The 11,652-nt window shown below is 36.0% G+C and overlaps 1 protein-coding gene across 1 annotated transcript in view; it reads left to right on the forward strand.

The window, feature by feature from the left end:
• LOC110386038 (uncharacterized) overlaps positions 1-8,761 on the forward strand; it is a 49,081-nt gene extending 40,320 nt beyond the window's left edge. The window contains exons 3-6 of the mRNA XM_021351172.1: positions 3,728-3,842; positions 4,285-4,442; positions 4,768-4,916; positions 5,001-8,761. Coding sequence (XP_021206847.1) covers positions 3,728-3,842; positions 4,285-4,442; positions 4,768-4,916; positions 5,001-6,773 — 2,195 coding nt within the window. The 3' untranslated portion in view covers positions 6,774-8,761. The remainder of the gene's footprint in view (positions 1-3,727; positions 3,843-4,284; positions 4,443-4,767; positions 4,917-5,000) is intronic.
• Positions 8,762-11,652: the final 2,891 nt, after the last annotated feature.

Below are 11,652 nucleotides of genomic sequence, written 5' to 3' on the forward strand. Positions count from 1 at the left end.
CCGCGCGGGGAGGTACCACCGCCCTGCCTATTTCTGCCGTGAAGCAGTTTCGGTTTGAAGGGTGGGGCAGCCGTTGTAACTATACTGAGACTTTAGAACTTGTATCTCAAGGTGGGTGGCGCATTTACGTTGTGGATGTTTATGGGCTCCAGTAACCACTTAACACCAGGTGGGCTGTAAGCTCGTTCACCCATCTAGCAATAAAATAATAATAATAATATATTTTCTTAGAAATATTGTAAGATGCAAGCATCTGATTATGTACTCGGACCAATGTGGTGGCCAAAATGATATTATATATGGCTTAGTACAATACAAGTATGTTAACCAGGTTCGCATTTAAATTTCGAGTAGAGCAGTTTTTTTTTTTTTTTTAATAATAAATATTTACTAACAATCACGCCACGTTAACTGGTCCCGTGCTAAGTTCGTAAAGAACTTGTATTACAGATACCAGATAACGGAAATAAATGTAAGATTTTTATTATACACATACATATATTTAATATACATCCATAACCCTGGAAAAGACATTTTATATTTATCATACAAATATCCTCCCTTGGCGGGATTCGAACCCGCGACCCCCTTGTGTAGTGACCATGTCACTTACCACTACACCAGACGGCAGTTTATATATTAAATATCAGTTCCGATACTGAACGTCCACTCTTAGTTTCGGAAAACTTTCAAGTAAAACCAACCAAACACTAAGCAATACGTATTAATCATCAGAATCAAATCCTTCACCTTCGTTTGCTATATGTAGAAACTGTATTAGTAGCATTCGGAACACGCCTTAATGACGTCAATTTGAATGTGGCTGACTTGTCGACTTGGCATTTCCGACGGTAATGGGATTTCCTAATCGTGTCAACCTTGGAGTATAGTTTACTGAAGTTGTTCGACAGCTGAAAGGGGATGTTAAAGTCTAAATTTATTTGTCGGTTTAAGGCATCGTTATATACATAACTAACAATTTAATTGAATAGTTTTATTTCTTTATTACATGCACTAAAATTTCAGTGCAACAAACATTATATTAAGTAGTTATTGGAGTAATTGAATAGATCAACTTTAATGACACCAATATTTAATGTTCCAAAATTTTTTTTTTCATTAAGCAAAAAGGTTAAATACAGAAATGGCCGCCGTAAAAAGTATTGGACGTGTGTAATAATTTTCGATATTTCATACCAAACATAAACCTCGTAAAATGGCTGCGGGAGTTCACATCCTTTTTGTTTCATCCGTTTTACTATGTACTAACCGTAAAATTTGACGGCGCACCAGCGAAGATGGGTTGATACGACGTCTCCAAATACGATAGCTACCCTGCATCTTGTAAACTATGTATATACGAACAAGAAAATAGTTTCGGGCTGCAAAAACTAATAATGTTGCGGTAGTCGTCCGTATTTAATTAGTGAGAAAATAAAGATAATTTAGATACTATAGGTAACAACTATTACATCCAAACATTATCATTCCTCCTAATTCTGTATTCAAAATTTATTACAGGCTGAATTTAGAAAGAAGCACAGCGCGTCCTCATACTCTATCTATACTAATATATAAATCTACAGTGATTTTTGCGGATGTTCCGTTATAACTACTGAACCATGCATCCGATTGACTTGAAACTTGGTATCCATGTAGAAAATACATGTACTTAATAGATACGCCAATGTTTATATGAGTGTTGGACTCCCTAATAACAATAACAATAAATAATAATGATAATTTTAAATGCCCAGCGAAGCGGGCGTGTACGGCTAGTTTAATATAAAATTTGAAAGTGACAATATGAGCTATGAAATTTAAATCAAGCATCACGTTTCTGCTATCTCTGTGACTTTATCGTGTATATCGTCCGGTACAAATGAAGAGATGATCCCTCAATAGTAATCTTTAGACTGAAACGCACTCTTTCTGTGCGACAAGAATTAATCTTTTACAATGGAGTCTACTAAATTCCCGTCAAACAACGTTAACCACTGTCATAATCAAAAGATTGTGTTTTTTGTTTACTACTAACTTAAACAGACAAACACACGGCGCACGTGATAGTAAGTGGCCACCGTTGCTTAGATATATCAACAATTTAAGCCTTCATTGAAAAATAACATGTTATAAGTGCTCAGGAAAAATAGCGAAGGTAAGAGGATTATCTTTTTTTTATAGCCCTTGTAGGTAGAGGGGTATACGGCCCACCTGATGGTGAGTGGTTACCGTTGCCTATGGAGGTCGGCAGTGCCAGGGGCAGAGCCAACCTGCTGCCTACCGTAAAGTACTCCACAAGCTTCGTTTGAAGAACGTGGTACCATTTTTTTTTATTGCTTATATGGGTGGACCAGCTCACAGCCCTCCTGGTATTAAGTGGTTACTGGAGCCCACAGACATCTACAACGTAAATGCATCACCCATCTTGAGATATAAGTTCTAAGGTCTCAGTATAGTTACAACGGCTGCCCCACCCTTCAAACCGAACGCATTACTGCTTCACGGCAGAAATAGGCAGGGTGGCGGTACCTATCCGCGCGGACTCACAAGAGGTCCTACTGCCAATGAATTTTTTTACCATGACAGGAAGGAAATGATCTGATCGATGCAAGCAATTCCTCTTAGTATTCTTTATATCACATAACGCTGAGAGATTTTGAATCTCCAAATGACCCGTGAGATTAGAATTACCGGCAACCCCGGCCCCCATCCTTTCTAAATGGAGTTAAAGTATTGTTTTAAATGCAAACATATTTTTAGTTAGTCGTTGAAACTCGTTGCACAGCGCGCGCTAGTAATTGAATAGAGTCAGGAACCTTGTGAAAATACAGCGGGAATAAATTACATTTTCCATTTATTCTTAACACAATTTAAAGTTGCAGTCCAGAAGGTTTTTAAAATATTTCCATTCGGTCTGGAATAGTTAAAATTACAGTATGCACAGTTTGGGTATTTTAAAGCTGAAGCTGAATGCTTCAAAAGAAAAATTTTCGTCGTGGTCCAACAATGGCTAAGAGGATACGAAGAATATTCTCGAAAATGCAGCAATTCAAACCTTGTTTTTCACCTATCTAGGTAATTAAATAAATTACAAATTGCTCATATGTGTAATTATTAAATACTAGAGGTCTCGCAGTAGTCGAAATCCGACTATAATTAATTGGAATTGTCAGTTTGTACACTATTATAATTGTATTTTATACTTCTATAATCACAAATTTCGCCAAGACTACACTATAAAAAAATGAAGTCGTCGTGGCCTAAAGGATAAGACGTCCGGTGCATTCGTGTTGAGCGATGCACCGGTGTTCGAATCTCGCAGGCGGGTACCAATTTTTCTAATGAAATATGTACTTAACAAATGTTCACGATTGACTTCCACGGTGAAGGAATAACATCGTGTAATAAAAATCAAACCCGCAAAAATTATAATTTGCATAATCACTGGTGGTAGAACCTCTTGTGAGTCCGCGTGGGTAGGTACCACCGCCCTGCTTGTTTCTGCCGTGAAGCAGTAATGCGTTTCGGTTCGAAGGGTGGGGCAGCCGTTGTAACTATACTTGAGACCTTAGAACTTATATCTCAAGGTGGGTGGCGCATTTACGTTGTAGATGTCTATAGGCTCAAGTAACCACTTAACACCAGGTGGGCTGTGAGCTCGTCCACCCACCTAAGCAATAAAAAAATATTTAATATAATTGTTGCATAATTATTTTTGTTGTAGTGGATACTACGGCTCAATACGACGCCGTGCGAGCTTACCTCAAGGAATTGGACATTACGAGTGCCGTGTGGGTCGGTCTCATACGCAGCAATCCTGACGGCGATTTCACTTGGACGTGAGTGTAATATTATCTTGTTTTATTAGTAAATGATAAAAAAAAAATCCTGGCGTCAAGTGTACAGGTACTTCTCTGTATGGCATAGTGATGCTAACAGAAGAAACACGCTTTCTTTTTAATTGAAGGTGGTTATATCTAAGAAGCTTCATGTTAAGTGATCACAAAGGCCCGTAGACATCACAACGTGAATATCGCCGCCTTTATTCACACTGGCTACCATTTAGGTTCACGGCATTCTCACAGCTATTTAATTCAGACAGACTATTATGATTAATTATTTTGATCTAAAAACCTAGATAATACACTTATTTCACGAGCAAAACGAAAATTTTGTTTCAATTTTATTAACAAACACAAAACGGGTTAGTTTGTTTGCCTATGCACAGATGTCAGGTAAAAAATTGGCTATTAAAGAATTACAATGAATCTTTTAAAATAGGGACTATCGAGGTCTAAGCGGAGAAGGTTATTGGAGCTCAGCACCTGATGCTCGCACTGCCCCATTGTGTGCTGCAGCAAACCCTTCGGCTGACTACCGTTGGGAAGCACGTGCTTGTGGTGGACCCACTGTCGCTTCATTTATTTGCGAATTACCAGGTTAGTGATGCTAGATTTAAATGGGTAAAATGAGACGTAATTTTTATTTTATTTTAATTAGGTTATATAAGCACATTAGTCAAATGTTGACGACCTTAGTCATCCGTAGCCACGAAAGCTATACAGTATTTGAAATGTCGGAAAATTGGTAATAAAATGAAAGAAGTAAACAGAAGGTTAAAATAATTTTAGGAGTAAATAATTATTAAAAGCATTTGTCAAGTACAGTCAGTTCACTGTGGAATAGGAAAACTTTTTTGTTTTCTTGTATTAGAGTTAAAAACAATAGTTAAAATTTTTACTTTACTATTGCTATTGTTCACAGTACCACAATGGGCTCTTGGTAACGAGGGTTGCATGATACGGGCGCTACCAGCACTAACAATATTGTATCTCCCTGAAAGCGCCGCGGTTCAACTTACAGCAGATTGTGGTTTAGCCGGTGTGAAACGTGTTCAATGCACAGGAAATGTAGTAAGTTACACTATATTCTTCAAATAAATTAGTTTAAAAACCGCAATTATATTATTTTTAAACGCAATTTATATTTTTGCACAGAAACGTGAAGATTTGTTGAAAGAATTATCATGTTCCGAAGAAGAAGAGGTTTCAAGTACTCCTGGAGTGGCTGGCTTAACCACCACGTGGGTTTCAACAACAGACCGTTTCACAGATGAAGACGCAACCAAAGATATTACTACTGAGGATAGCATTACTACTGAACACGAAGACGATATAAATCAGTCCACTATCGTATCAGCTACTCCGATTCCAGAGATTGTGAATATTGAGAAAAAACCAAATACTTACTTTTTAAATACTAATATTGTAAATGATATAAATTTGAAAAAAAATGTGGACATAGATGTTATTCATGACAACAATCTTCAAAGTAACATGGTTCCTGAGATACCAATTAAAGTAAATTTCTTAACCAACGAACAGTTAGAGAAAATAGAAGATGAAAAACATATGCAACACAAGATGCTACATGAAGAAATAGCGCGGCTCGGAAACTTGGATAAAATCTTCACTCAACCTACTGATCATTTTGTACCACCTCTTGTGATGGCTAAAGCTAAACTAAGCGATGATATGACTGTATTGTCTTTAGCAGAAAAACACGCGCAACAACTTGCTGTACAGCAATTTACCAAACACAATTTGCGAAATAAAAATGTAGATTATTCCATTGGCAATGGAAACGATCTAACTACACTAAAACCAGTCAACAAAGTAATCGACGTGATAACCCACACTGATCTGAAAACAAGGATTGATGAAAAAAAAGAAAATATAAAACATACTGTACCAAAAAAATACAACGAAAAGTTCGATGATCCGAAAACAAAATTATTAAAAGCACCAGAAATTAAATTATACGATTTCCGTAAAACAACCGTAATTATTCCAGTTCAAACGGAGCTGACAGTCAAAGATGTATATTTTAAAACAAGCACCGCAAGACCCATAATCCAAGAAGCAGTAGCAGATAGTGATGAAGACCATATGATAGATTTGACGGTGTTTTTGAAGGATGAACCAACGGTTGTTCCCAAACAGATAATAAACACAAATTACTCCGGTGATATATCTAACCTTGAAATAATGCAAGATCTCCCAACAGAAATTACTAATCAAACTGAAAATAATTTTAAAACAGTGAACACTACGCTTACAATCATTAACGAGGGTGTCGCTCAAGATTTCAATTCTTCGCAAAAAGTTATCATGAATCACGAAATAGTTAACATTACAATCATTTCAGAAAATGATTCAACTGTAAATCCAACAGTACTTGAAGTTTCCACGATGATGCCTTATTTCCTAGACGTTTTTCGTAACTCAAGTTCTTCTCCCGATGTGTCTTTAAATAATACCACCAGTAATGAAGTACACTCCACAACTAACATGAATATTACTCCGTTAGCCAACGTCACTCAACCTCAAATAGATTCTACAACCATTAATGCTAATATAATTATATCTTCAGAAATACCACCTACTATTTCAAAACAGAATGAAATGACTGATAAATTTCCATTTGAAGGGGACTTTAACTTAAGCACATCATCAACAACCAGTACAATAAGTATTATTACGGAAAAAACTTCAAATACCACCACTATCTTTGGAATACCTGAGGAACCATTTGATATTCCCAACGAATTCCAAGAAGACGATAATCTGAATTCTACCGAGACCAAAATTAACGATTTTCAATCGCCTCTCCTATCAGCGGCGAGCGAACCGATACATAGACCTAATCGGTCAAGGAGACCTCAACAGCAGAACCGAATCAAATTCAATCCATTCCGGATCTTAGGTTAAGCATTAAGTTATCCGAAATACAAGAATTATTACAAACTGCCCCGCCAAAGATTAAACAGATGACTGATCACACGTAATCAAACAGATCACCCGTAAAAATAAAAATATCTTACAGAATGCACGGAATATGTAAATGAGACAAACGCTAAACATAAAAATCATATTATTATTGGGAAATATGTTGCCGCTAATAGTCAATTTCAACGTTAGAGTTCGCTTAACTTTTTTGTTTAATTTATCTTTAAAACGGCTGATTGATTGATTAAATAGTTTCCAGCTTCTATGCTTTAAAATAGATTAGGAGATAGTCAATTGATATTTAAAAATAAAACTCGTAGCATAGCTATGATATTATCAATAAGAATTCTAGAATTTTCCGTAACAATCAGCAGTGCCATAATTTTACCTAGAATTTTTAAACAATGGGGGCTATTTAAAACACTACTTTTTAGAATTTAATATAGACATAGGTATTTTCGCAACATTTTTGTGTTATTTATAATAGGTTGGGGAAAAAGTCTTTTCGCATTATAGTATGTATGAACTTGTAATAAAATCTCTTTGGCTATACTATTTGTATCGGCCTGGTTTTGTTATCATTAAAAGTTAAAATTTTAAAGAAGATAATTCCAAATTCAAATTAGGAAAATGTGTGATTTTTATTTATTTTTCGTACTGTCAAGATGAGTAAATCCAATGAAAAAATTCGATACATTTTGAAATTCTGCTACAAAAAAGGTAAAAATGCAACGCAAGCCGCGAAAAAAATTTTCGATGTTTCTGGACCTAGTGCAGTGTCTGTGAGAATAGCACAAATTTGGTTTAAGCATTTTTCAATCCGGAAATTTTGATGTCAAAGATGCACGTCGCTCTGCTCGTCCTATTACAGATAAAATGAATGCTGATAACTGGTAATAAAAAGTGGATCACGTACGACAAGAACGTGTGAAAAAGGTCGTGGTCAAAGGCCGGTCAGGTTTCACAGACTGTGGCGAAACCCGGGTTAACTCGCAACAAGGTGATGCTGTGTGTGTGGTGGGATTGGAAGGGCATTATTCGTTATGAGCTGTTACCACCAGGCAGGACCATCGATCCTGAACTGTATGTACTGCGAACAACTGATGATATTAAAGCAAGAAGTTGAGAGAAAGCGGCCGGAATTAATCAACAGAAGGGGTGTGGTTTTTCATCATGATAACGCTAGACCTCACACATCTTTAGCCACTCAGCAAAAATTAAGAGAGCTTGGCTGGGAGGTGTTAATGCATCCGCCGTATAGTCCTGACCTTGCACCTTCAGATTTCCACCTGTTTCGGTCTCTTCAGAATTCTTTAGGCAGTGTCAGGTTAACATCACGAGAGGACTGCCAAAACCAATTGTCGCGGTATTTTGATCAGAAGCCCCAAAACTTCTATAGTAATGGGATCATGTCCCTACCTACAAGATGGCGAAAAGTTATCGAACAAAATGGTACCTACATACTTTAGTTAAATGTAAATAAGCTATATTAAAAAATGTTGTGAATTTTCTTAAAAAATGCGAAGAAACTTTTTCCCCAACCTATTATTTCAAATATTAATGTCACATTTCTTTTTAAGGTTAATGAGTAATAAAACTCTAGAAATTAGACTACAAAAATAGTTTTTTAGTTGATTACCACTTTCTGAATGTCTTTAAACTTGTTTATTTTAAGTATTAATAAACAGTCTTATTAAAAGCACTTCGTGCTGTTTCAATGTATCTTAAGGATCATATCACGTTAGTTGTGTAAGGAATATTATTTTATTGATTTTCACTATATAGTATGTATTATCTTTATATTTTATTAAACATTTAGGCTTAAGACGCACAATGGATTCTTGTTATTGTAACCCACTAATGATTTAACGTAAACACATTGGCGTGTTAATATAGATAAAAATAGTGTTATATGTATGAATGTAGTTTGTACTTATGTAACACATTTTTTAATAAATAAATCCTCTACATGAGTTTTTTCTGATTAGGTCTGATCCTTAGTCGCGTAGTCTGATTTTCTAATTTGCATTTTAAATTAAGCATCACTACTGCTACCGTAGAATAGTAGTTCTATTTTTCGGCTCGAATGGTGGGACGGCTCTTTTAGAAGAAACTTAACCTTCTATTTATCTCATGGCGGATGACGACTTTTATGTTATTTTTTATTGCCAAAATAAACACCTAATGTTAAGTGTTTATCGTCGCTAATTGATACTGGCAATTCTAGGTTCATATCCAAGTGGCTGCCTGATATTAAAGATTTCGTCATATAAGTAATTGCATACAGATCAAGCTAATGTGCATTTTAAAAAGGTAATATTAAAATTAAAGTTAAACAATAGGTATTTATTTACCTATGAAATTGCTGTATAACTATACTAGCTTTTTTTAATTGCTTAGATGTGTGGACGAGCTCACAGTCCACCTGGTGTTAAGTAGTTACTAGAGCCCATAGACATCTACAACGTAAATGCGCCACCCACCTTGAGATATAAGTTCAAAGGTATCAGTATAGTTACAACGGCTGCCCCACCCTTCAAACCGAAACGCATTACTGCTTCACGGCAGAAATAGGCGGGGCGGTGGTATCTACCCGTGCGGACTCACAAGAGGTCCTACCACCAGTATTTGAAACATAGCTTAAGTATAGTATGATTAGTAATCAATTCTAAATTCAAGTGACATATGGAAGTCTATTTTCAAATTCAGTCATTCATTCAGTTTATTGATTAGTATTTTGTTTTCAGTACATACATTTGTATCTTTTTCATCAACGCGGACACGATAAATATATGATTAATGATGGGATACGAGTTCGGTCGCGGCAGCAATGTCGCTCAAACAACTCACAGTACTAATGACATGTACGGAGTGAATACTACAAGTGAACGCTCGACTCGTTATTGATTTGTTCGTATTTGATTACGCTTTCGACATGGAGATTTTGATCTTAAAATGAAAGCCGTGGTTATACAAAAACTATAGTCAACAATAAATAATTAAAGGCAATAGTGGAAGCTGACGATACTCAAGCTACCGTTGAGTTAGCAACAGCTTTCAACGTTAGTATTAAAATAATTTGGATCTATTTGTGTCGAATTCGCAATGTAAATACTTAATAATTGGGTACCACACGAACTCAAAGATCACCAGCGTGACGAACGCGTTATGGTGTACATACGTTTTTTTTAAAAACACAAAGTAAGGGCCTTTGTCAATTGCAAGGAAAAATATTTTTTTATAATCTGCTGCTGGTTAAATAATAAAAACGGATTATGACTCACCTAGCTTATAAGTTTGGCTTCTGCCGCCAGGGACGAGGCTTCCCAAGTAAAAACGTCAACTAAAAGGGACGTCTATTAAAAGTTCCTACTTTCTTGGGAAGCAGTAATACCAAAGTTTCAGATACATATACATCCAAAGGATATTTGGAGTTTCGGGTTTAGAGAACTTATAAATGTGTAGAAGTGATAAACATTATAAGGTTAATTAATCAATGGCATTTTAGAACAATGTATTGTTTTTACTGGTGCTAGGACCTCTTGTGAGTCCGCGCGGGTGGGTACCACCACCCTGCCTATTTCTGCCGTGAAGCAGTAATGCGTTTCGGTTTGAAGGGTGGGGCAGCCGTTGTAACTAACTTGAGACCTTAGAACTTATATCTCAAGGTGGGTGGCGCATTTACGTTGTGGATGTCTATGGGCTCCAGTAACCACTTAACACCAGGTGGGCTGTGAGCTCGTCCACCCATCTACGCAATAAAAAAATAAAAACTAACTTTGAATTTAGTTTATGTTTTTAGTTAGATTTTAGAAGTTACGTAGCAAATAATATTAGTAACACTAACGTTATTCTATTTCCCTATTTTTCACGTTCGAAACACTAAACAGATTTTGAAGAAATTCAGTATGGAAATAGTTTAAATTGGTAAAAATATAAAGTGCACATGAATCCGCCGGCGGAGAGCTCATTCGTATTGACACACGCTATAATAAATAGCCTAAATAGCACTAAACTAGTATAGACCCATAAAAGATATATTAAGGAGTTACCAAGGATATTTTACGTCAAATTAGCCATTAGATATGGCTTTAAAGCTTTACAACTTAATGATATAATTAGCTTTATAACTAATACAATTCGCTTTATCAGTAGTTACAGCAATAAAAAATCACTTTTCTCCAGCTACTTTCAGATCATTTCTCGGTGAATGAAAAGCTTATTTTCAGTTTATTTCATAGCTCCTATTTTAGGAATTCAAGACGTGCGACTCCTAAGCAGTGCGATGATCAGGTATATGTTTATTATCAGGCTATATTTGTAAGACAAACGAAACTATGAACAGAATAGATGTGATGCTACCAGAACAAAAGCAGATGGAGACGAATAAATAAATAGAAAGTCAATTGTGACAGGTTAGTGGCAGCTCTGATAGCTTTAAACTCTGTGGTCGGAGTTTTGCGTTGAAGACACTCAACCACAGTAAATATTTGTGAAGCGTTTCGCCGCCACCTCGTTCAACTTGCTTACGCTAGGGCGACTCCTACTCAATTTTCTCTACCAGAGTGCTTATCAATAAATCTTTTATCAAGTTTTACTGAACTTGCTATTTTAGTCTGAAAATTGCTGCACTGTAATTGTTGAAGCGAGACTCAAAATAATCTCTCAGTTTATAATCCAATTCTAAGATATTGTTATGAGCTTTGTTACGAATATTAAAAGAGTTTCCTTGTCGATAAGATATCGATAAAAGTCATTCTGGCCTAAAACATAAGACAGATCATTATTATCGAGCGATACAATTGTGCCGGTGTTCGAATTTCGCAGGCAGGTACCAATTTTTCCAATGAAATACGTGATT

This window comes from Bombyx mori, chromosome 4, assembly GCF_030269925.1.
Source record: "Bombyx mori chromosome 4, ASM3026992v2".
NCBI lineage: Eukaryota > Metazoa > Arthropoda > Insecta > Lepidoptera > Bombycidae > Bombyx > Bombyx mori.